The sequence below is a fragment of the Schistocerca gregaria genome, chromosome 5 (genome assembly GCF_023897955.1).
Source record: "Schistocerca gregaria isolate iqSchGreg1 chromosome 5, iqSchGreg1.2, whole genome shotgun sequence".
Classification (NCBI taxonomy): domain Eukaryota; kingdom Metazoa; phylum Arthropoda; class Insecta; order Orthoptera; family Acrididae; genus Schistocerca; species Schistocerca gregaria.
In genome coordinates, this window is record NC_064924.1 from 93,016,410 (window position 1) to 93,039,901 (window position 23,492).

The window sequence follows — 23,492 nt, forward strand, 5'->3', positions numbered from 1 at the left end:
CGGCCGGCTACATTAGAATTACTTCGACTTGTTTCCGAGATACACTGAGGAGACAAAAGTCGTGGGATAGCGATGTGCACATATAACGATGGCGGTAGTATCGAGTATACAAGGTGTAAAAGGGCAGAGCATTGGCTGAGCTGTCATCATGTGGAAAGGTATCCGATGTGATTATGGCCTCACGACGGGAATTAACAGATTTTAAGCGCGAACTGTAGTTGGAGGCAGACGCTTGAGACGTTCAGTTTGGGAAATCGATAGGGATTTCAATGTTTCGAGGTCCACAGTGTCAAGAGTGTGCCGACAATACCAAATTTCAGGTGTTCCCTCTCACCGTGGACAACGCACTGGCCGATGGCCTTCACTTAACGACCGAGAGCAGCAGCGTTTGTGTAGAGTTCTCAGTGCTAACATACAAGTACGACGAACGTATCCGTTAGGACAGTGAGGTGAAATCTGACCTTCATTGGCTACGGCCGGAGCAAGTGCCTTCGCTAACAGCACGACATCGCCTGCAGCGCCTTTCCTGGACTCCTAGCCATTTTCGTTGGTCCCTAGGCCTCTGGAATACCGTGGTCTGGTCAGAGGAGTCCCGATTTCAGTTGGTACGAGCTGATAGTAAGATTCGAGTGCGGCCCAGACCCCACGAAGCCAGGGACACAAGTTGTCAACAAGGCACTGTGAAGCTTTTGGTGGTTCCGTAGTGATGTGGGCTGGGTCTTGGTTATGTTCGTCTACTTGGAGAATATTTGCAGCCATTCACGGACAAATGTTATCAAACAATGAGACTATTTTTACGGATGACACTACGTCATGTCACCGGGCCCCAGTCGTTCGAGGCTGGACAGTTCGAGAGAATGGTTTGGCCACCCAGATAGTCGGACATGGATCCAACTTAACATTTATGGGTCATAATCTAGAGGTCAGTTGGTGCACAGCACTCTGCACCGGCAACACTTTCCCATTTATGGACGGCTGTAGAGACAACATGGTTCATTATTTGTGCAGGGAACTTTCAACGACTTGAGTCCATGCCACGTGGAGTGACTGCACTACGCCGGGTTCAAGGAGGTCCGACGTGATATTAGGAGGTATCCCATGACTTTTGCCACTTCAGTGTAAATTGTGCTGACGAAACTGTCTGATTCCTTAGAGTTGCAAGATATAACTGGATAGGAGAACAATACTGCGGAGTACTCACTTGCCGAGGACGTCTGTGGGACCCACGAGCTGCTGGACGGTTACGGAGGCTTCGCCGGCAGCAGGCAGTGTTGCCAACTTCAGCGTTACTCTGGAGTTCGGCGTGCCCGGCTGCAACGGCAATAGCAGTTATTCCCCAGTATCTCTGATAGGAAAAGGTTTCTGCTGTTGTGTATACGAATGCTGAGGACATTTTAGCAACTGAAATGTCAGCGTATTTTACTTCCGCTTCATCACTGCATTTATCAAAGTACAATCTTCCTTTCCAACTCCACACTGTAACAACAGCAGATTTTTAGGAAAAAAGTATTATTTTACTTACAAAATTTAGAAACTGCAGATCCTGAAAAGGAAGTGGAATGCGCAGAAACTAATAAAAATATTTCTCTTTGCTCTCAGTGCCGTGATGGAGATTTTTAACATTTCGTAATGAGAGGATAAGGTGCAACTTCGGTTTTAATCAACAAATTACTTTGGTTTCTAAAAAGCAGTTTCACATTTGACGTGTCATGCAATTACTTGAATGGTCCACCTTCATCACCATCAGCAACAAAATGTCTAGCCAATGTTTAAACTTCTTTGTCTGATTTTTACCTATTTATTAAAGTTATTAAGAAATTCTCTTGTTAGTAAACAGTATTATATTTAGAATATCACTCCGAAATGCCCGTCAGTTTAGATCATCTTTCGTTACGTTAGTAGCATTTACGAATAATTCAAATTTGCACGGGTGCAATACATACGATTTCAGTCGTGGCTTAGATGTAGTAATGTATTGTTGCCTATCCAACATCCATCAGCTAGTAAGCATTTGAGCTTCTCCTGATACACTTACCAACACAACCAACTACACAGGAGCATGTCTGAAAGATTTGCTAAACCAGAAAACAAATGCGGAAAATCAGCTGCACATTAAGACGTCCTACCTGTCTCCGTCTCAATATCTGCCAGCGCCCTCAAAAATCGTTCTTCCCCAGCAACTCTCGACATACTAATAGGAGGAACATAGAAACATGACGATGTTTGCAGCTATCTATCTATCTCAAAAAGAATCGTTGCTTTTAAAAAAGGCTGTATTCGGAAATAGCTTGGATCACAACTAAGGCCAGAAAAAACCTTTACAAATATACACTATTTGATCACAAGTATCCAGATATCCCCCAAAAACATACGTTTTTCATATTAGGAGCATTGTGCTGCCACCTACTTCCAGGTACTCCATATCAGCGACCTCAGTAGTCATTAGACATCGTGAGAGAGCAGAATAGGGCGCTCCGCGGAACTCACGGACTTCGAACGTGGTCAGGTGACTAGGTGTCACTTGTGTCGTACGTCTGTACGCGGGATTTCCACACTCCTACACATCCCTGGGTCCACTGTTTCCGATGTGATAGTGAAGTGGAAACGTGAAGGGACACGTACAGCACAAAAGCGTACAGGCCAACCTCGTCTGTTGACTGAAGAGGGTTGTAATGTGTAATAGGCAGACATCTATTCAGACCATCACACAGGAGTTCCAAACTGCATCAGGATCCACAGCAAGTACTGTGATAGTTAGACAGGAGGTGAGAAAACGTGGATTTCATGGTCGAGCTTCTGCCCATAAGCCACACATCACGCCAGTAAATGCCAAACGACGCTTCGCTTAGTCTAAGGATCGTAAACATTGTACAACTGAACAGTGGAGAAACGTTATGTGCAAGGCGAATCACGGTACACGATGTGGCGAACCGATGCCAGGGTGTGGGTATGACGAAGGCCCGGTGAACATCATCTGCCAGCGTGTCTAGTGCCAACAGTAAAATTCGGAGGCCGTGATGTTATGGTGTGGTAGTGTTTTTCATGGAGGGGGCTTGCAGCCCTTGTTGTTTTGCGTGCTACTATCACAGCACAGGCCTACAACGATGTTTCAAACATCTTCTTGCTTCCCACTGTTGAAGAGCAATTCGGGGACAGCGATTGCATCTTTCAACACGATCGAGCACCTGTTCATAATGCACGGCCTGTGGCGGAGAGGTTACGCGACAATAACGTCCCTGTAATGGACTGGGCTGCACACAGACCTTACCTGAATCCTATAGAACACCTTTGGGATGTTTTGGAACGCCGACCGTGCCAGGCCTCACCGACCGAATGGTTCAAATGGCTCTGAGCACTATGGGACTTAACTTCTAAGGTCATCGGTCCCCTAGAACTTAGAATTACTTAAACCTAACACACATCCATTCCTGAGGCAGGATTCGAACCTGCGACCGTAGCGGTCTCGCGGTTCCACACTGTAGCGCCTAGAACCGCTTGGCCACTCCGGCCGGCTCACCGGTCGACATCGATACCTCTCCTCAGTGCAGCACTCCGTGAAGAATGGGCTGCCATTCCCCAAGAAACCTTCCAGCACCTAATTGAACGTATGCCTGAGAGAGTGGATGCTGCCATCAAGGCTAAAGGTGGGCCATCTTACACCATTTCACATTGTCAAGCATTTTCTCTAAGTCGAGAGATCCTATGAGTTTGTCTAGCTTCTACTATCAACCACAACGTCAGAACTGCCTTTCTGGTGCCTCTACCTTTACTAAAGCCAATCGCCATTTAACAGTTCCTCAATTTTATTTTCCACTCTACTGTACATTACTCTTTTCAATAGCTTGGATGCATGAGCCTTTAAGCCTATTATGCGATAGTTATCGAATTTATCTGCCCAAACAGTCTTCTGGATTGCGCCGACGACATTTTTTCGAAACTCGGACGCTATGCCTCATCATTTAAGACTGATTATGCCTTTCAGCGTTCAGTCTGGAGCATAGCCCACTTATAAAATTCTTGTCATTTCCTTCTTACCTCCCTTTCGAAGACTGCTAATTACACTCCAGAATGGTTTTCCAGCAGCTTCACCCATAGTCTCCAACCTGCTTCCAAAGTCTTCCCAAGATTTCTTCTTGGATGCTGCAATTATCTGTTTGGCTTTGTTTCTTTCTTCAACATAACTTACTCTGTCTACCTGAGTTCTAGCATGTAGCCATTTTTGATACGCCTTCTTTTTCCTTTTACAGACTGCCTTGACTCTGTCATTCCACCAAGCTGTTTACTTCATCCTACTTTTACACACTACTGTTCCAAGACATTCTTTAGCCACTTTTAGTACTGTGTCCCTGTACCTTGTCCATTCCTTTTCCAATGACTGTAATTGACTACATTCAATTAACTGGTACCTTTCTGAGATCGCTGTCATGTACTTGTGCCTGATTTCCTTATCCTGAAGTTTCTCCACTCTTATCCTCTTACATACGGACCTGACCTCCTGCACTTTCGGCCTTACAATCCCAATTTCACTGCCGATTAAATAATGATCAGGGTCATCAAAGAATCCCCTGAATACACGTGTGTCCCTCACAGCCTTCCTGAATTCCTGATCTGTTATTAAATAGTCAATGACAGATCTGGTTCCCCTGCCTTCCCAAGTATGCCGGTGAATGTTCTTATGTTTAAAAAAAGGAGTTTGTGATTACTAAGCCCATACTGGCACAGAAATCCAAGAGTTGTTCTCCGTTTCTGTTGGCCTCCATATCCTCTCCAAATTTACCCATAACCTTTTCATACCCTTCTGTTCGATTTCCAATCCTGGCGTTAAAATCACCCATGAGCAGAACACTGTCCTTGTTCTTTACTCTAACAACTACATCACTGAGTGCCTCATAAAAACTATCCATCTTATCTTGATCTGTCCCTTCACAATGCGAATATACTGACACAATCCTAATTTTCTTGCTAGACACTGTCAAATCTATCCAAATCAGTCGTTCGCTTACATACCTTATTGCAACTACGCTGGGTTCCATTTCTTTCCTGATGTAAAGCCCTGCACCCCATTGTGCTATTCCTGATTTGACTCCTGACAGGTAGACCTTGTATTCTCCCACTTCCTCTTCTTTCTCACCCCTTACCCGAATGTCACTAACAGCTAAAACGTCCAGCCCCATCTTATTTGCACCCTCTGCCAGCTCTACCTTCTTCCCAGAGTAGCCCCCATTGATATTAATAGCTCCCCATCTCATTACCATTTGTTTGACAAGTCGTATCTTAGGAGTCCCTGCTTTGTCAGTTAGAGGTGGGACTCCGTCACCTCTAAAGGTCCGAGGCATTTTGCTCTGATTGTTGCCAGCATCATATTTAAAGTACCGGGGAAGCAGGTTGCTAGCCTTACTTGCCCCGAGTCCCATTGGGTTTTACTCCTAACGGTTGAGGGACTAACCGGTGGATTTGGTAGTCTTTGCCGTATGAGCACAAAGGTGACCACGACTCAGAATATGCCCAAGATACCCAGCCTTATTCCAAAGTAACTGGTATCCCGACTGTCGGGACCACTTACTTGGCCACTCATACGTCGCCCGTGGTTCATGAACTAGGACATGACTACAGGAACCCACACCATGAACCACTCGAAGACAAAAAAAAAAATCATGGACAACGAAAGATTTATCTGAACGGGACGTAAATTTGTATATGTGGTGTGCATGTACAGACAAACAAATTATTACAGTATCAATTTTTTTTTTTTCAAAAGAACTTTGGTCTGCCTGTGGCCCTTATGCAAGTAGTTACATGGCTTGGCATTGATTGATAGAGTTTCTGGATGTCCTCTTGAGGGATACAGGGTAATAGTTCTATGCATTACATCTTTCAAATTCCATTGATGAGAACTTCACTCAGCCTTTTCTTTTTTTTTTCAGATGACAGCGGCCGCGGTGACCTTATATTACCCTATGCATTCAATAAACAGCTGCTTTTGAGGAAGACGTTTGTTATATGCGACACAGAAAAGCAACCCCGACTACCTCCGATGATGTTTCAGTGCATGATACAGAACATGTTAAATAATTATTAAGAAAGACAAGTAATTGTAGAACACAAAATATTACCATATGAATTTTAAAAAAAATTCTGTTAACAAAGTTAACGATTGAATAGTGAATTTGAATACACATACTTGCGTGACTCTGTAGGATACAGAGTGATTTAGGTGGCCCTGCCAATACGTTTTATGGACCCCGGAACGCCTACAAAAACCACGAGCGAGATTTTCATATTCTCTCGCTCGTTACGCACAAAATATTAGTTCTAGAGAAAAAATGAACTGATCCTTTTGTAGGAAATTTAATGAAGTTAAATTTTGTACTAGGTGACGTCTGCGCCGGAAGGCAGCGTTTTCGACTTAAGGGGAGGTTTACTATCTTTGGCCCGAAAAAAGCTTTTTCTATGAGAATTTTTTTCTCAGTATGTGTTATAGATATCATTTCAAATTTGGTCAAAATGTTTATTGATATTTCCTCTACAAACTGAAATTTTTTCGACGGGTAATGTCTAAGAGTGAAGGCGGAAGTGCCATCGGAACTAAACAAAATTTCGATGTAGACCTCCACGCGCGGTATGTCACAGGTGTACTGGCTGTTCTGAAACCAAAATTGAGTTGACGTTAGCGAAATATATAAGATTCATTAGGAGTTGTACGTCTTTCAAGTCATTTAGACCATAGGAAACAAAATGGCGGCCATTTGAAAAAAAAAGGATTTTTTACATCGATTTTTCGACTTCGTCGGCCAAGTAAAACTATTTATAGTTGATGGATCGGAATAAAAGTGGTACAACTCCTAGACAATTTAGTTATCTTCGTCGGAAACAAACAATAATGCCAATCGGTTCAGTAGATTTGAAGTTACCATACCGCGCGATAAAAGAAAAGTGATTTCGAGAAAAATTCGTTTGCAATGCACGTTCAATCTGCTATTCCGGGTCCATAAACTAGTCCTTCCTCTTCCTCATAGAGGGTGTTCTGCTCGATCTGGGCCATCCTGCGCTGCTCCAGAGCCGCTCGTACGGCCAGTGACAAGCGGTTTTCGGCCGCTTGACTCCGATGGTCGCCCGAATGCTTGGCGAGCTGCGTCGAATAGGGTCCCAGGGTGACGTCCATCGTTGTCATGGTCTTCAGAATTGCTCAATACCCTTCGTTGAAGCTGCTCACTGCCAGGAAAATAGCAATATCCACAGTCTTTGCACCAGAATGCAAATACTTGGGGGCTAGCTCCCAAACACACGCATTCAAACTTTCATTTGAATTTTGTGTGTTTCCTCCCAAGCACCGGTACAATAGGTCGTCCTCCGAAATAAAAAACAGGTGCGTGAAAAGACCTGTTTCAGGCACGTGTATTTTTTTGTTCTACCGCGAATATCAAACATTTCCGTTCCGTATTCGGAAAAACCTTTTCAGGGGTGGATTCTAAACACTTCTAGGATCCAAAAAAGCAATTTAAAAAAAATCGGTTTTTTGAACCAAAAGATAGTAAACCTTCCCTTAATTCAAGAAAAACGTCTTTGAAGGTCACCATTGTAAGTTTTTCTTGAATAATTGGAAGACTAGTTTCTCTAGCGGAAACGGATCCCAGAATAAAATTTAACTACATTAAATGTGCTGCAGGATCGTCGTCTTAATTGTTTTCTGTAGGACAAATGATTTGCACGTAGTGATTAAAAGAATATAACAATCTTGCGAGTGGTATTTAAAGGCATTGCGAGTTGCGTAAAACCCGTGGGTAGGGACAGCTGAATCATCGTATATATTGAGAACATGAGATAATTACAGAAGAGAGGATCTCAGGACGCTGCCAGAAAATGCGGAGAGGTCTCTGTGGACATAAAATGTTGAATATAAAAACAATGACACACTTAGAAGAGAACAAGAAAACGTGTAGTATTAGGTTGGTTCATTATTTCGTAGCGTTTTTGTTTTGAATGTTGGTCTTCCGGTTGCTATGGGTTTATTTATCACTGTTATTTTTTATGTAGTTCACTGTTGTTATTTGAGGTCACATTTTGTCATTTGGAGATGTGAGTGGAGCTGTGGACGCTAGAAAAATGGAGTGGCAAGAGCAGAAATTGGCCCGTTTCCGACATTATCTTTTTCCTTAGAGGGGATAACGCCACTGGACACAACACGGCTAGATAATGGCTTTCTTGTTTTAAGGAGGATCGTTTTGACATTAGTGACTCTCCATGTTCAGCAAGACTTTCGAGGTTCAATGAAGGTCGCTTAAACGCATCAGTACACAATGATCCAAGTCATAGTACTCAAGAACTGGCAGATGTGATGAACTGAGATCATTCCACTACCGTGCGACATTTTCATGCAGAGGGGAAGGTCCACAAAGTGGGTATGTCGGTACCGTGTGCTCTAAGCCAAAGTCACACAAAACGGCCGGTGGGCCCGTCAGCGTCTCTGATTGCTCATCATCAAGTGACTCATGAACAACACCAACCATTCCTATCCTGTGTCGCTACTAGTAACGAGAAATGGCATTTTTACGCTGACACAAGAAAAAGAAAGGATTGGTGGAACCCAAACAAAGCAGCAGCTCCCCGTACAAAGAGCTGTGCTCATCCACGAAAGATAATTTTATGTACATGGCGGAACAGCAGCGGTGCGGCGTGCAACGAATTGCTTTCCCAAGGTGTAGCAATCACAGATAACATTTATTGTTAACAACTTGCACGTCTTGTAGACACAGTCCAAGAACAACGACCAGGAAGATTGCGTGAAGTGATGCTTTATCCACGATAATGCCCGCCCGCACCCTGCTAGACCGACAAAAAACACCTTGTAGGAGCTCGGTTGGGAAGCCATTAAGCATTCACCTTATTAATCTGATTTTGTCTTCTCAGATTTTCACGTTTTATGCTCTCTATCGAACAACTTTCAAGAAATATCCTTCCCGGTGAAAGGTATCTGTTGGATTCCTTTCATGTTAATTTCTGAAATCTGTTGTCATTTACGGCATAAATTCCTCTTCTAAATTTAGTGTGGCGTTTCTGACTATCTGCGAGGAGACTGAGCAGTGGTACGTGTTACTTCTACACATAAACAAGAACGATCTCTCACACTACTACACTTTAAAACACAGTTTATATGTAATTCATGTCACACAGTCTCATACGGAACCTACTTCCGCTTTCTTTTATATACTGTATATGATAAGATACTGTCATCCCCCTTCCCTTCTGTGTGAGAGGATGAATGGGCAAATGTATTTCTAGTTGCATGCTGGATGGTAGCAGACAAGCCTGTCTGCTAGAGAATAGTAGGACCAACGTCGGAACAGGTAGCTACGCTTTCTAAAAGCAAAGAGATTTCTATCCTTAGTGTGGTTCTGTCCGTCCCTTGTCATGTTGGTATAGGAAGCTGCCCCTCTGGTCACTTCCGTTTTGTATACGGAAACACCCTTGGTAGGAGCGCAGGTCAGTCTGTCCGCGGCGAGCGTCTGAAGTGCTAAGACCTCCGGCTAAGCGCGTGTCTGCAAAGTCCGTAGGACAATGGATTTCTTAAGTTCAGCCTAACTGAAAATTTAATCACCTTTATTTCATGTTTAGCTCTAAAATACATAATGTTATCTTAAATTGCATCGCAGTGTGATTCGAGTGTACAGTTCAGAATATCTTCCGGTAGTTGCTTTGTCACTACTTTGTGAGTAAAGTTGATCAGTAACTCTAACTAAGATCATCAATCTTAAATGCGAATGTGCGTGAGATTATAACGTCTCGTCTTAACAATATTTTTCAATATAGCAACTTTTCTTTATGTTCAACCCACGTGGGGTGTACTTTGTAAGACCAGTACCACGTGCTTATACAATTGTTTGACCCATCAGGTTAATAGTAAGACGATAGTAACCAGTTCGAGGTTTTTGTTTTGTAAATTGCTTTTCGATCTAATTTATTTTAATTATCAAGATTATTGTGGAGTACACACTTTGTGTAAACCAAGTTGACCACGTGAAGCATGTGGTGTAATCATCAAAGTAACCCTCAGCTATTCTGTTCGGGAAGATTTCACAGAGAGTTAGTATGAATTTAGTATACCAGTGTGTGGTAATTACATGACGGACAGGATTGCGCTACGAATGTAACTTCTTTAGGTGAAAATTGAATCGGTTGGTTGTGGTTAACTTCCTCTTGCATATGTTTCAATGTTCTTCGTGTGTTATTTTATGAATGTAGTGTTGTATGCAGTCTCCCAATCTTAGCTCCCTATTTGATGTGTTCCGTAAGATTACAAACCCACATTTTCACAATCCTATTTAAGGCACCAGCTTAGTTATGACTCAAGTTTAATATGCTGAAATTCCAATGATCAATGTTGAAATAAATTTCCAAATATAAACTGATTTATTTCTTTTCTCTTTTTTATATATGTATCACCGGTTTTCGTATGACTATTAAAAGATTATAATTAATGTTAGTCTGGTTGGAAATTTGGTGAGCTAGACTGGATACCTGGTGAAACAGTTGCTCAGTAATACAACGTTAACTTCCTCAGATAGCTCACAGCTTTTAACCCGCTTTTATTGTCTGTCAGCACCGCTTTCACATAACAAATCGAAGCAACAACATTACACCGGTTAGAAATGCTCTCCGAACAAAGCGCGATGAGTTCTTCGCCCCAGAACCATGTGATTTCTGCAGTCGCGGAATCGAAAAGTTACCGCAGCGTTGGCAAACTGTTGTAAATATCGAGGGAGAATATATTGTTGATATTTTGCGTATCTGTTGTGTTTATTAAACTTATGGGAAAACGCAGTACATTCTATATGTAAGAAAGATTGCGCAACAGGTTTTGTATTTAAAAATCGAATCTGAACGCTGTTTATTTGATGGAAGATCGTGTTATGCCTCATGTAGGAAGGATAAACGGCTATCACCTCGTGACGAAATTCGACAGCGGCAGGATTGTAGCCCGTCGACACTGCGACTTATCGTGCGGGAAGCTGCTACTAGTCCTGTCCCACTACTGTCAAGCGAATATGAAATCAGCGGATGCAGGAGTGCCATACTCAACACCACGCAGGTTGTCAGTGGCCCTGCATGCCTAGCGCTCGAGAGGAGAGACGTGTTGCATGCTCTGCGGTGCAGGATCGTAGAACCACGCCGTCGAGTCACAAAATGAGCTTGTTTGCAGCGGGACAAGTTTCCACGCGGACATTGCGGCCGTGTCTGGAGCAGCACCAACCGTCGGCACGGCGACCGCTGTTGCAGGTTCCTCGACGCAGTAGCGGAGACCGGCAGCTGACAGTGGTGCACACAACGACAACACTGCACACAGAGTGAGACCATGGAGTCTTTTCAGATGAACCTCACAAGGAGAGGCCCTCAGCTGTAAGATCGACTTTTTTTCACTCCAAATATGCAGTATATATACAGGCTGTTACAAAAAGGTACGGCAAAACGTTCAGGAAACATTCCTCACACACAAATAAAGAAAAGATGTTACGTGGACATGTGTCCGGAAACGCTTAATTTCCATGTTAGAGCTCATTTTAGGTTCGTTCTTCCACCTACGATCAATGGAGCACGTTATCATGATTTCATATGGGATACTCTACCTGTGCTGCTAGAACATGTGCCTTTACAAGTACGACACAACATGTGGTTCATGCGCGATGGACCTCCTGCACATTGCAGTCGAATTGTTCGTACGCTTCTCAACAACAGATTCGGTGACCGATGGATTGGTAGAGGCGGACCAATTCCATGGCCTCCACGCTCTCCTGACCTCAGCCCACTTGACTTTCATTTATGGGGGCATTTGAAAGCTCTTTTCTACGCAACCCCGGTACCAAATGCAGAGACTCTTCGTGCTCTTATTGTGGACGGCTGTGATACAATACGCCATTCTCCAGGGCTGCATCAGCGCATCAGGGATTCCATGCGGCGGAGGATGGATGCATGTATCCTCGCTAACGGAGGACATTTTGAACATTTCCTCTAACAAAGTTGTTGCTGTGTGTTTCCATTCCATGATTAATGTGATTTGAAGACTAGTAATAAAATGAGCTCTAACATGGAAAGTAAGCGTTTCCGGACACATGTCCACATAACATATTTTCTTCTTTGTGAGTGAGGAATGTTTCCTGAAAGTTTGGCGTACAAGCAACTCGTTAGAATGAAATGAACACCCTTAACTGCTTACAGGCGTTGATATACGTCAACGGGGACAGATGAAAATGTGTACTCCGACCGGGAATCGAACCCGGGATTTCCTGCTTACATGGCAGAGGCTCTATCCATGTGAGCCACCGAGGACACAGTGTATAGCGCGACAGCAGGGATTTATCTGTGGCACGCCTGCCGCGAAACCCACATTCTCAACGTATTGTCCCGCACTACATTCGTAGCGCCCTGCGCCGCGAGTAATGAGTATAATGGGCGGGGGCATCACGAATGTAGTGCGGGACAATACGTTGAGAATGTGGGTTTCGCGGGAGGCGTGCCACAGACAAATCCCTGCTGTCGCGCTATCATCTGTGTCCTCGGTGGCTCAGATGGGAAGAGCGTCTGCCATGTAAGCAGGAGATCCCGGGTTCGAGTCCCAGTCGGGGCACACATTTTGGTCTGTCCCCGTTGACGTATGTCAACGCCTGTAAGCAGCTAAGGGTGTTCATTTCATTGTAATTTCAAATATACAGTGTTGTAGGTTAAGATCCCCCTGCAGCCATTCACCTTGTGGGCTCTCGTTTGCGAGAAACTGACGAAAAAAGATCTAAATTTTGCGGGTTGCCCAATAGTGTTAAAAAAAATAGAAGTCAATGGGTAGGCTAACAGCTTCACATGCAAGAGCTTGGACGTTCGAGTCTCGTCAGCTGTAGTACGTTTTTATTTTTTAATCTTTTTCGAAATTACTTTATCATTAATTTTATTGAATTAAGTGGTTTAAATGTATTTTTTTTATTTCTGTTCCTTAGTCACATTATTTCAGTCATGATATAAATCTTTTCCCGTTTGTTTCATTTTTTCTTTATATCATTCTTTTTCCGATCTGAAACTTGGTGATTACGAATTTAATTACATTATCCAATTATTTGAAAATTCAGATATGGCAGTTAAAAAGCAAAACACCCAATAATCTAATCACACTGACTGCGCAGTGGTGTGAAAAACGCACTTTTCGTGACTAGACGTGCAAATTTTTGCATGGTAATCGTCATACAAACATTCAAGACATAACCTAAATACGTATTGCACTGAACACCTCAGATGAAGATTACAATGAAAGAAGGATTTAGAAGTGTAATGAAATTCAAACAAAATGAGAAATAGATATAATGAACTCCATAATGTGAACGAAAAAACAGGGTGATAAAACAAAAGATATTAAATCTAAATTAATATATTAAATTAATTAGGAACAGAAGAACGAAGATTTCAAGTGGAAAAACAATGATAGGAAGAAAAATCAGAGCAAATCAAGAAGTTGATATTATGATTAAAATTATGTGACAAGCGAATGGAAGTAAAAAAGGTGTTGCACCTGCTAAAACTCGAAACCACAAGCTCCTGTACGTGAAGCTGCTATCGTGTACCCTACACCACACAACCAAACTATTTGATAGCACATTTTTGATGTTATTGAGTGTCACACAAAATTTCTATTTTTTTTCATTACATACTTGAAAATGAGAGTACACCAGGATGGATGGCTGCAGTGCGTGATACCCGGAGTCTTAACCTACATAATCGTACAGATGGTTTCAAAAACTCGATCCCACTGCTGGGAAGCCCTTCTTGTCAGTCCTGTGTGCAGCATCACGTTGGACGTGTCCTTGTGTGGAGGCTCCAATGAGAACGAATACTCGCAGACTGTATTCTTCACCCTCATACCGGCCACAGTACCTAGAGTGAAGGTATGGGGGCACAACTAGCGCACCATGAGGTCAACACTGGTTAGCACAGCTAGAAATCTGGGCACAAGCTGTGTTAAGGCCAAGGACCGGGCCTTGACTTAGAGGAGTCTGTAACGTTAATTTTGAGTAAGAGGGTGCAAGACCGCATGTTTCCCACGTTGTCCTTACCTACTTCAGTACGTAGTACGTTCCACCTTTACCTTGCCTGACACGTTCCCCAGATCTCTCAGCCATTCAAAACACCTGCTCATGTCTTGCCAAGAGACTAGTATGCTACCACTCGCCAGCTCTACGACTGATGAACTGTTGCACAGCGTTGAAGAAGCATATCTGCCATTGAAGGTCATTTCGACACAGTGCTCAGCTGGGTCAGTGGCAGGCAGCTGTAATGACCAAATCATTAGAAAAATAAAAAAATAAAATCACCATACGTATCAAAATCAACAGTGAAGCCTGGTACCTCAGATAGAGATTTAGTCACTTTCTTCAGGCCAGTAGGACGTCATAGGCATTAAGAAACAGCTCATTTTACACTTGCCAACTGCGAATTGAGCACAAAAAAAACAAAGCAGTCACGTACCATCATTCAACAAATCGGCCCAGATGCAGCACCCAGTGTCACTGAGCTGCTCCTACCATTGGGTTTTAAGCCATCTGCAACACCTTCAAATAGCACATGCAAGATTTTCACATTCTCTCGCTCACTAAACACGAGTCATTAGTCCTACAGCAAAAAATGGACCTGACCTCTCTGTAAGAAATTTAATGTAGTTAAATTTTGTACCAGGATACCTTTTTGCTAGAGGCCATAGATTTCGATTATTCAAAAAAAAAGTACAAAGTTTAACTACATTACATTTCTTACAAAAATATCATGTTCATTTCTTCTGTAGAGCTAATGGTTGGTGTGTAGCAAGAACATAAGAATTTCAAGTGCAGTTTTTGAAGGAGTTGCAGGTTGCATACAACCCATAGGCAGGCGCAGTTGAGTCACCATCTATACAGTAGAGGCTACCAAACACCAAGCAACACAGTTATAGCCAGCAGAGCGGTTTTACCCAGTCAGTACCTCGGTTGATCAACACCTGACACCAGAAACTATGTCAGCTGGGAATCATATTCAATTAAGTGGTTCCTTTTGTACGTTTGCATAAACGTGCGTGTTCAAAAAATGGCTCTGAGCACTATGGGACTTAACTGCTGAGGTCATCAGTCACCTACAACGTAGAACTACTTAAACCCAACTAACCTAAGGACATCACACACATCCTGCGACCGTAGCATTCGCGCGGTACCAGACTGTAGCGCCTAGAATCGCTCGGCCACACTGGCCGTCCGTGCCTGTTATCTGTTTGTCACTTCCATTGTGAAGCGCAGCTGAACCTAAGGGCTCGACTAGAGAAGTAGAAACTGTCTCCTTCTCATGATTTGTGCTATGAATTCTGTGTGTACCCTGTTCTTTATAGAGTGTTAGGCCGGTGTGACTCTTTGATCAGGTAACTGGTCAATAATAGCGTGAAATTACAGACTTCATCTGTGCATTAGATTTACATTAATTGGATCTTAGGAGTCCAGATATGATCTAGCGTCTGTGTTCATCAACACATGCACTGTAAAAACGTGAAGAAGCATTAAAAACAGACCAGTAAACCACACTAGTCTCATTCCCTTATCGCCACATCTGCCTCCTTAACCTGACATCTGAGTCATTCTGCACCATCTCCAATCACAGAGACCTGAAAGATTTCAGTCTGACCCCGTCGCTGTCTCACTCCTGCAAGTAGCCGCTCGCGTGTGAGAGAAGGAGACCTCAGATCCCGAGTCACCTATGATCTGAGTGTGAGTTTCCCACTACGTGTGTTGCGACCCATGCCGGGTTACTACATCAGATATGTGGCATCTCTGTAGTAAATTTCATACTCTGAATATCCTGAATCAACTAAAAATTCAATATCGTAATCTTCCAAATGTATTGCTTAAAACAAATTTTCGTTATTTACTATGTTGAGGAGAAACCTGGCTTACTGTTCCTTTCGTTCGTACACGTGTATTCGGCCTTATGGTTAATGGTTAACCGTTTGGAAAGTTTCCCATCTTGTGATGTGCTCTGTTACAGGGCTTTTATGTTGAATCAAGCCCAAGTAATGCCACATACAGACACGTCGGGTAGATTTTTTTATCGATAAACCCATGTGTATATGTGCCCGTCATTTGTGTAAATTGTCTACAGATGATACTGTATCGATTTTTATAAGAATCCTCGCTACTGATGTGGTTCCGCGTAGGAGGTGAGAGTACTTTGTATAATTTTATTTGTAAATTTTCAGCACAAATAAATTTCAGACTAAACATTCACATTGATTCCATATTTTCATTCCGATAGGGTCAGCAGCTGTGACGAATTAACAGTTCGTGATACCATGAGCTGCAGTTCTCTTTACTAGATGTACGAGGGTACAATTTCGCCTTAGACCGTTTTCGACTTTCTAAATCAGAACCATTATACATTGGATGAATAAGTATCACTTATGAATTTAATACACACCCATGCTCATAAATTAACGATAATGCAGATACATGGTGAAACAACGCTCTGGTGGGCAGTTTGTGGGTTTAAATCACCTCGGGGTATGACCGTGCGATGCATTTGAACTGCGGTCTTCGAAAAAAATGGTTCAAATGGCTCTGAGCACTATGGGACTTAACATCTGAGGCCGTCAGTCCCCTAGAACTTAGTACTTAAACCTAACTAACCTAAGGACATCACACACATCCATGCCCGAGACACGATTCGAACCTGCGACCGTAGCGGTCTCGCCGTTCCAGTCTGAAGCGCCTAGAACCACTGTGCCGCTCTGGCTGGCTTGCGGTTTTCGCATGGTGGCGTTGGCAGCAGTCCACATACACAGAGGTGTGTTGGTGTAGCGAGTAACTGTGCAGACGTTTTCAGACGTGCTAATGGTGACTATGTGCTGAAAATGGCTCAAAGAACACACATTGATGATGTTATGAGGGTTAGAATACTACGGCGACTGGAGGCTGGTCAAAAACAGCAGGTCGTAGGACGGGCTCTCCGTGTGCCACAAAGTGTGATCTCAAGATTATGGCAACGATTCCAGCAGTCCAGGTGCTACAGTGCGGGACGTCCACAGTGTACCACACCACAAGAAGACCGATATCTCCCGCAGACGGCCACGGAGTATTGCAGGTAGCCTTGCTCGGGACCTTACTGGAGCCACTGCAACAGCTGTCTCCAGACACACAGTATACACACGACTGAACAGAAATGATTTATTCCCCCGGAGACCTGCAAGGTGCATGCGACTGACCCCTGGTCACGGAAGAGCCCGTAAAGCCTGGTGTCAAGAACACAGTACATAGTCATTGGAACAGTGGTCCCTGGTTATGTTCACGAACGATACCAGCTATAGTCTGAACAGTGATGCTCCCCGGGTTTTCATCTGGCGTGAACCAGAAACCAGATACCAACGCCTTAATGTCCTTAAAAGGGGCCTGTATGGAGGTCGTGGTTTGATGGTGTGGGGTGGGATTATGATTGGTGCACGTAAACCCCTGCATGTCTTTGACAGAGGAACTGTAACAGATGTATCGGGACGTCATTTTGCACCAGTATCTCCACCTTTCCAGAGGTGCAGTGGGTCCCACCTTCTTCCTAATGGATGATAACGCAAGGCCCCACCGAACTGCCATTGTGTATGAGTACCTTGAAACAGAAGATATGGAGTGGCCTCCCTGTTCTCCAGACATAAACCCCATCCAACACGTCTGGGATGCTCTCGGACGACGCATCGCTGCATGTCTTCAAACCCCTAGGACGGTTCAGGAGCTCCGACAGGCACTGGTGCAAAAATGGGAGGCTATACCCCAGCAGCTGCTCGACCACTTGGTCCAGAGTATGCCAACCCGTTGTGCGGCTTGTGTACGTGTGCATGGTGATCATATCCCATATTGATGTCGGGGTACATGCGCAGGAAACAGTGGCGTTTTTAGCACATGTGTTTCGGGACGGTTTTCTCAACTTTTCACCAGTACCATGGACTTACAGATCTGTGTCGTGTGTGTTCCCTATGTGCCTATGCCACTAGAGCCAGTTTTGTGTAGTGTCACGTTGTGTGGCACCAAATTCTGCAACTATCCTTAATTTATGAGCATGAGTGTAAATGTACGAAGGTACAACTTCGGCCGTAGGCCGTTTTCGAGTTTCTAAATCAGAAGCATTATACACTGGATGGATAAGTATCAGTTATGAATTTAATATAGGTACAGGTCAGATCCCAAAATACACTAGAAGGGTTATAACTTGCTTTATGCGTGTGGCTATCGGTATCGGCTGTGCCGCCGAGGGGAGAGGAGAGGTGAGGGAAAGGCAGCATCGGCTTCTTCCTGCATTTTGTGCTAAACGTGAAATCGGAGGCGACACTCGCGGTAATCTTGCTGGTTTAAGTGACACCTCCGTCGGATCGGAATCTACCTAATTTGTTTAAATATTCATCCTACCTACGGCCTAGGTATTATTTATCGAAAATAATGAAAAATGAAAGTAGATGAATGTACAATTCGGTACTATGAATCGAAAGACAAAACCCACAGAACAGCAGTAATGTTTACAAAGTATAATTAACTGTGCGTGAAGTAATTGTCAAAATGATGTTCACTAAAGGTCACTGTCATTTTTGTTTGATTCAAGATCATCGTCATCATCGTTTGAGGACGTGGTACCGATGGTAACTTCATCAATGGCCATTTCCATTATTTCATCTCGTTGATGATGACAATGATGTTTGGTTTGTGGGGCGCTCAACAGTGTGGTTATCAGCGCCCGTGCAAATTTACAACCCTTGCTCAGTCCACACTCGCCACTTTCATGGCTGATGATGAAATGATGCGGACAACACAAACACCCAGACCCAGTCTTCTCGAGGCAGGTGAAAATCCCTGACCCCGCCGGGAATCGAACCCGGGACACCGGTGCTCAGGAAGCGAGAACGCGACCGCGAGACCACGAGCTGTGCACATTTCATCTCGTGTCCAATACGCTTGCAGCTGCCGCAGTTTCCTGCTTTAGCCTTGTCAGTCCTTTGCAGCAACTGAAAGGAAAGCAGCATTTTCTGCACTCCTTCCTTCCGCACGTCATCAGTGATATTGTTTTCCCTGAAATTGTGCTATATTTTGGCCCATGTCAGGTCTACCCTATTTAGATCGCATTTGTTGCGCCGTAAGCGGACTGCTTTCAGCGATTTCATCCACGACATACATTTTCACGGCTGGTTTGTTTTCCTTTATTTTACATAGCATTTCAGCTGTACTCATTGAGTCGTAGCACTTTATTTGCCTGTCTCGGAACCACTCTAACATCGTAATCCTGAAGTCGTATTTTTTAGGCATCCTGTCGAACTTCCTCCTTTGGTACGGTGCATTATCCACACAATCACAGACTTGGGTGGAATATTAGGAGTCACCATATCTGCAAACCCCCCCCACCTCTCCCATTGACGTCCCATAGTTTCGTCTACTTCAAGAAATTTGCAAGTTAGTGGAACAGTTTCTTGCATGAAATTTCCTGACGAACTAAAACTGTGCGCCAGACCGTGTTCCCAGGTTCGAGTCCCGGTTCGGCAGACGGTTTTAAGTTGTCAGAAAGTTTCAAATCAACGCGCACTCCTCTGCAGCGTGAAAATTAGTTCCAGTTACTTGCATATTGCTGCAACGACTTGTCGAATTTATCATTGCGTGGAAATTTTTGTCAAACTTAACATAATGAGATTTTTACTTTGCAGCTAAGTGTTCGCTGATATCGAACTTCCTGGCAATTCAAACTGTGTGCGGGACCGAGACTCGAACTCGGAACCTTTGCCTTTCGCGGGCAAGTGCTCTACCATCTGACCTACCCAAGCACGACTCACGCCCCGTCCTCACAGCTTTACTTCTGCCAGTACCTCGTCTCCTACCTTCCAAACTTTACAGAAGCTTTCCTGCGCAGGAGAACGTCTGTAAAGTTTGGAAGGTAGGAGACGAGGTACTGGCAGAAGTAAGGCTGTAAGGACGTGCCGCGCGGGATTAGCCGAGCGGTCGAGGGCGCTGCAGTCATGGACTGTGCGGCTAGTCCCGGCGGTGGTTCGAGTCCTCCCTCGGGCATGGAGGTGTGTGTTTGACCTCAGGATAATTTAGGTTAAGTAGTGCGTAAATTTAGGGACTGATGACCTCAGCACTTGAATCCCATAGCATTCCAAATACATTTAACATTACTTTTATTTTTTGTGAGGACGGAGCGTGAGTCGTACTTGGGTAGCTCAGATGGTAGAGCACTTGCCCGCGAAAGGCAAAGGTCCCGAGTTCGAGTCTCGGTTTGGCACACAGTTTTGATCTGCCAGGAAATTTCAAACTTAACAGAAGTTCTGTGTGTGCAGTACCAGTGCGAAAGTATCGCTGTCGCAAAGGAGACTGGAACAAAGACAGATGGGTCGCAAAAAATGTACTTTTGCAACAACTAAAGGCATATAATTGGTACCACAACTCGGGGTAGTGCAAAATGCTTTTACCAATCAATTTGTTTCACAGAAGAGAACGTAAAATGGCAGTACAGACGCCATTAAATGCTAGCTTAATTTTTAAATTGTTGCCTTAAACATAAATGCATTGCATTTACGATAAAAGTAGTAAGTGCTGCTTGCAAAAGTCGAAGAGTAATTAAAATGCAGTCTCTTGGTGAGATGGCACCCCGCATTTTTGTTTGCAGTTATGAACTACCTGTTTGTGAAATAGACAAGAGATGTTCCAAATTTGAATACGATATCGTCAACGTTTTTAATCTAATTGAAGTCCTTTAGCTAACTGAATAGTTTTTCTTAGCAACATTAATATGTACTTCTCTAAAAAAATCTATTTTTTATTTTTGTGATTCATAACGATTTTCATTCATTAATAATAATGGAACAACAGCGGTTTTTAAGAATAACTGCAACTACTACTTGCGACAAGTTCCTGAAATAAATTTGCCCCAGTAATTTGAAGAAGTAAACTTGAATAATTTGACCTCAACAAGTGCATACAGAAGTTACTTGCTAGTGAATACAAGCATTTCGTAATACACTCACGTTGAGAAAAACAGAACACCTTCAACGACTAGAGATAGGACGGTCATATTCACAGGACGCTACATCAGTATGTTCTGCAGAAATGATTACCATTTGAAACATGTCAGTCCGCTGGTTCAGGATCAACATCAACATCGCGGCGCAACACCACCTACCAGTAAAATGTGTCTAGGGCTCTCATTGTCACTATAAACCAAAGGTAATGGATCAGTGTGACTCGAGCAGACGTGCAAGATGTCTCGCAGATACATGTGCGAACCATGCCGTCAAATGAGAGAGTTTGAGAGAGGATGCGCTACTGACCTGAGAGAACTGATGCATGCAGCCGGGAAATTGTTGCTCGTGTGGGACGTAGTGTTTCGGCAGTGCAACGGGTGTGCACAGAATGGTTTACGGAAAGCTGTAGAACACTACGGTAAGGGTCAGATCACGCCAACCAGACCACCTCTCGAGAAGATCGACAACTCATCCGAATGGCATTGCAGGACGGATGTACATCCTCTTCGGCTCTGGCGAAACAGTGGAACAGTGTAACACATCGTATACTAACAGGGATGACAGACCGTCCCCCTTTACTACGGCATGCATTGTCCACGTCTCCGCCTGCCTTTGATGAATGTGCAGAAACATGTTAGACGGCAATGGTGTATGGAACGACGTCACTGGGGACAAGAATGGCATCAGATAGTGTTTTCAAACGAATCCGGGTTCTGTTTGTTTGGAAATGATGGTTGTACTTTTCGTCAGAGACAGGGGGAACGGCATCACAATGCCTGCATTTCCACAAGACATACAGCGCCAACTCAAGCATTCTGGGCGCGGGGCGATGTTGGATACAACCACAAATCACAGCTGGAGCGTGTCCAGCGACCAGTGTGACCTATGTGAATGACAGCCTGCGACCCGCAGCCACATTCTTCCTGCGCAACGCCCCGACGCCATTTTTCAGCAGGACAATGCCCGATCACATGTTGCTGCACGAACACGTGTCTTTTTGGTGTCACAAGGTGTCAGCGTTTACCCCTGGACCGCCAGATCACGAGGCTTGTCGCCAGTCGAAAGTGTCAAACGACGGGTGCAGCAATGTGGCCCAGTTCCAACTACCACAGATTAACTTTGGAAACAGGTGAATGCAACTGTACCGTTGGACGCCACTAGCACTTTATACGCGTCTATGCCATCACGCATGGAACACGTTATCAGGGTCCATGGCGGAACCTGTGCCTACTAGGCAACAGGACACTCGCTGAACCGAGGCGATTGAAATGCTAATCATTTCTGCAGAACATATTGATGTATATGAGTGATGAATGTGAACGTCGTATCTCTGTTTGTTCTTAGTGTTCCGTTTTCTCTGAACATGAGTGTACTTCGTGTCTAGGAGATGCTTGACGTTGGCAGTGCTCGCAGACAAATGGATATCTCTCAAGTAGTGCCGATCCTACAACATTGTTAAGGATTTCGTGGCCACTTGTTGACAAACTGTCTATTGGCTTCTGTCTCGGGTTCTTCGGCCGACGTTCATCTGATGATTTTACTGACGTTTCGCCAGCACGAGTGGCTGGCATTGTCAAAGCTGCACCCTCCAATGGCGGTGGTGAATTGGAACCGAGCTCGCGGCCGAAGACTATATATGTACCTGGCGCGCCAACGTCCGAGGGTTTCTCCGCGGTCATTTCCGGTACGGTTCTCCTCTTGCTACCTGCGACGGTCGTTCGCTGCAGTACGGGACGCCAGGATCTGTTTACCTTAAGGCTTTCCTCTTTCTTGTTGAAGCTGTTCACGTGTTTTTGTATTGCTATAGCTTCTCTGAACAAGCGGGTGTGATAACGCTTCTCTACAACCAGAAATCTGTGTCGAGGAATTTTCTTACGTGGTCGGTCTCACTCAGTGCGTGCTCTGCCACGGCCGATTTCTCCATTTTCCCCAACCTGCAATGTCGCATATGTTCTTTGATCTTGGTGTTGACTGATCGTCCAGTCATTCCGACATAAACTTCTCCGCATGTGCATGGTATACTGTTTATCCCGACACTGCAAGTGTGTCCCTCTTCTCCCTTGCCGATCTAAGACACTCTTTGATCTTCCTCGTCGGTTTGAAAATCGCCCTTACGCCTTGTTTGCGCAATATACGGCCGATTCTGTCCGTCACTCTGGGAATGTATGGCAGAAAGGCCGTACCCGATGATACTTTTTCTGATTGCTTACTTCGCCGAGTGTTTGGCTCTGTTACACTTCTAATATAATTTTTGGCGTACCCATTGCTCCTCAGAACACTTTCCAGGTGTTGCCTTTCGCGTCTAAGGTGCGGCGACTCACAAAAAATTGCCATTTCTAGATGTGCTGGTCACAAGGGATCGAAAACTGAAACACATGGACCGATACCTGCACAAACTGTGAAAGCACCACCCGAACCAGGATAGCGACGTGATTAATACGCTCGTAATGCGAGCAGGACG

At 44.2% G+C, this 23,492-nt stretch overlaps 1 protein-coding gene across 1 annotated transcript in view; it reads right to left on the minus strand.

Annotated features, from left to right (window-relative positions):
• The window catches only part of LOC126272500 (venom dipeptidyl peptidase 4-like), a 360,092-nt gene that overhangs the window by 87,808 nt on the left and 248,792 nt on the right, over positions 1 to 23,492 (minus strand). The window contains exon 8 of the mRNA XM_049975390.1: positions 1,202 to 1,311. Within this exon, the coding sequence (XP_049831347.1) occupies positions 1,202 to 1,311 (110 nt within the window). The remainder of the gene's footprint in view (positions 1 to 1,201; positions 1,312 to 23,492) is intronic.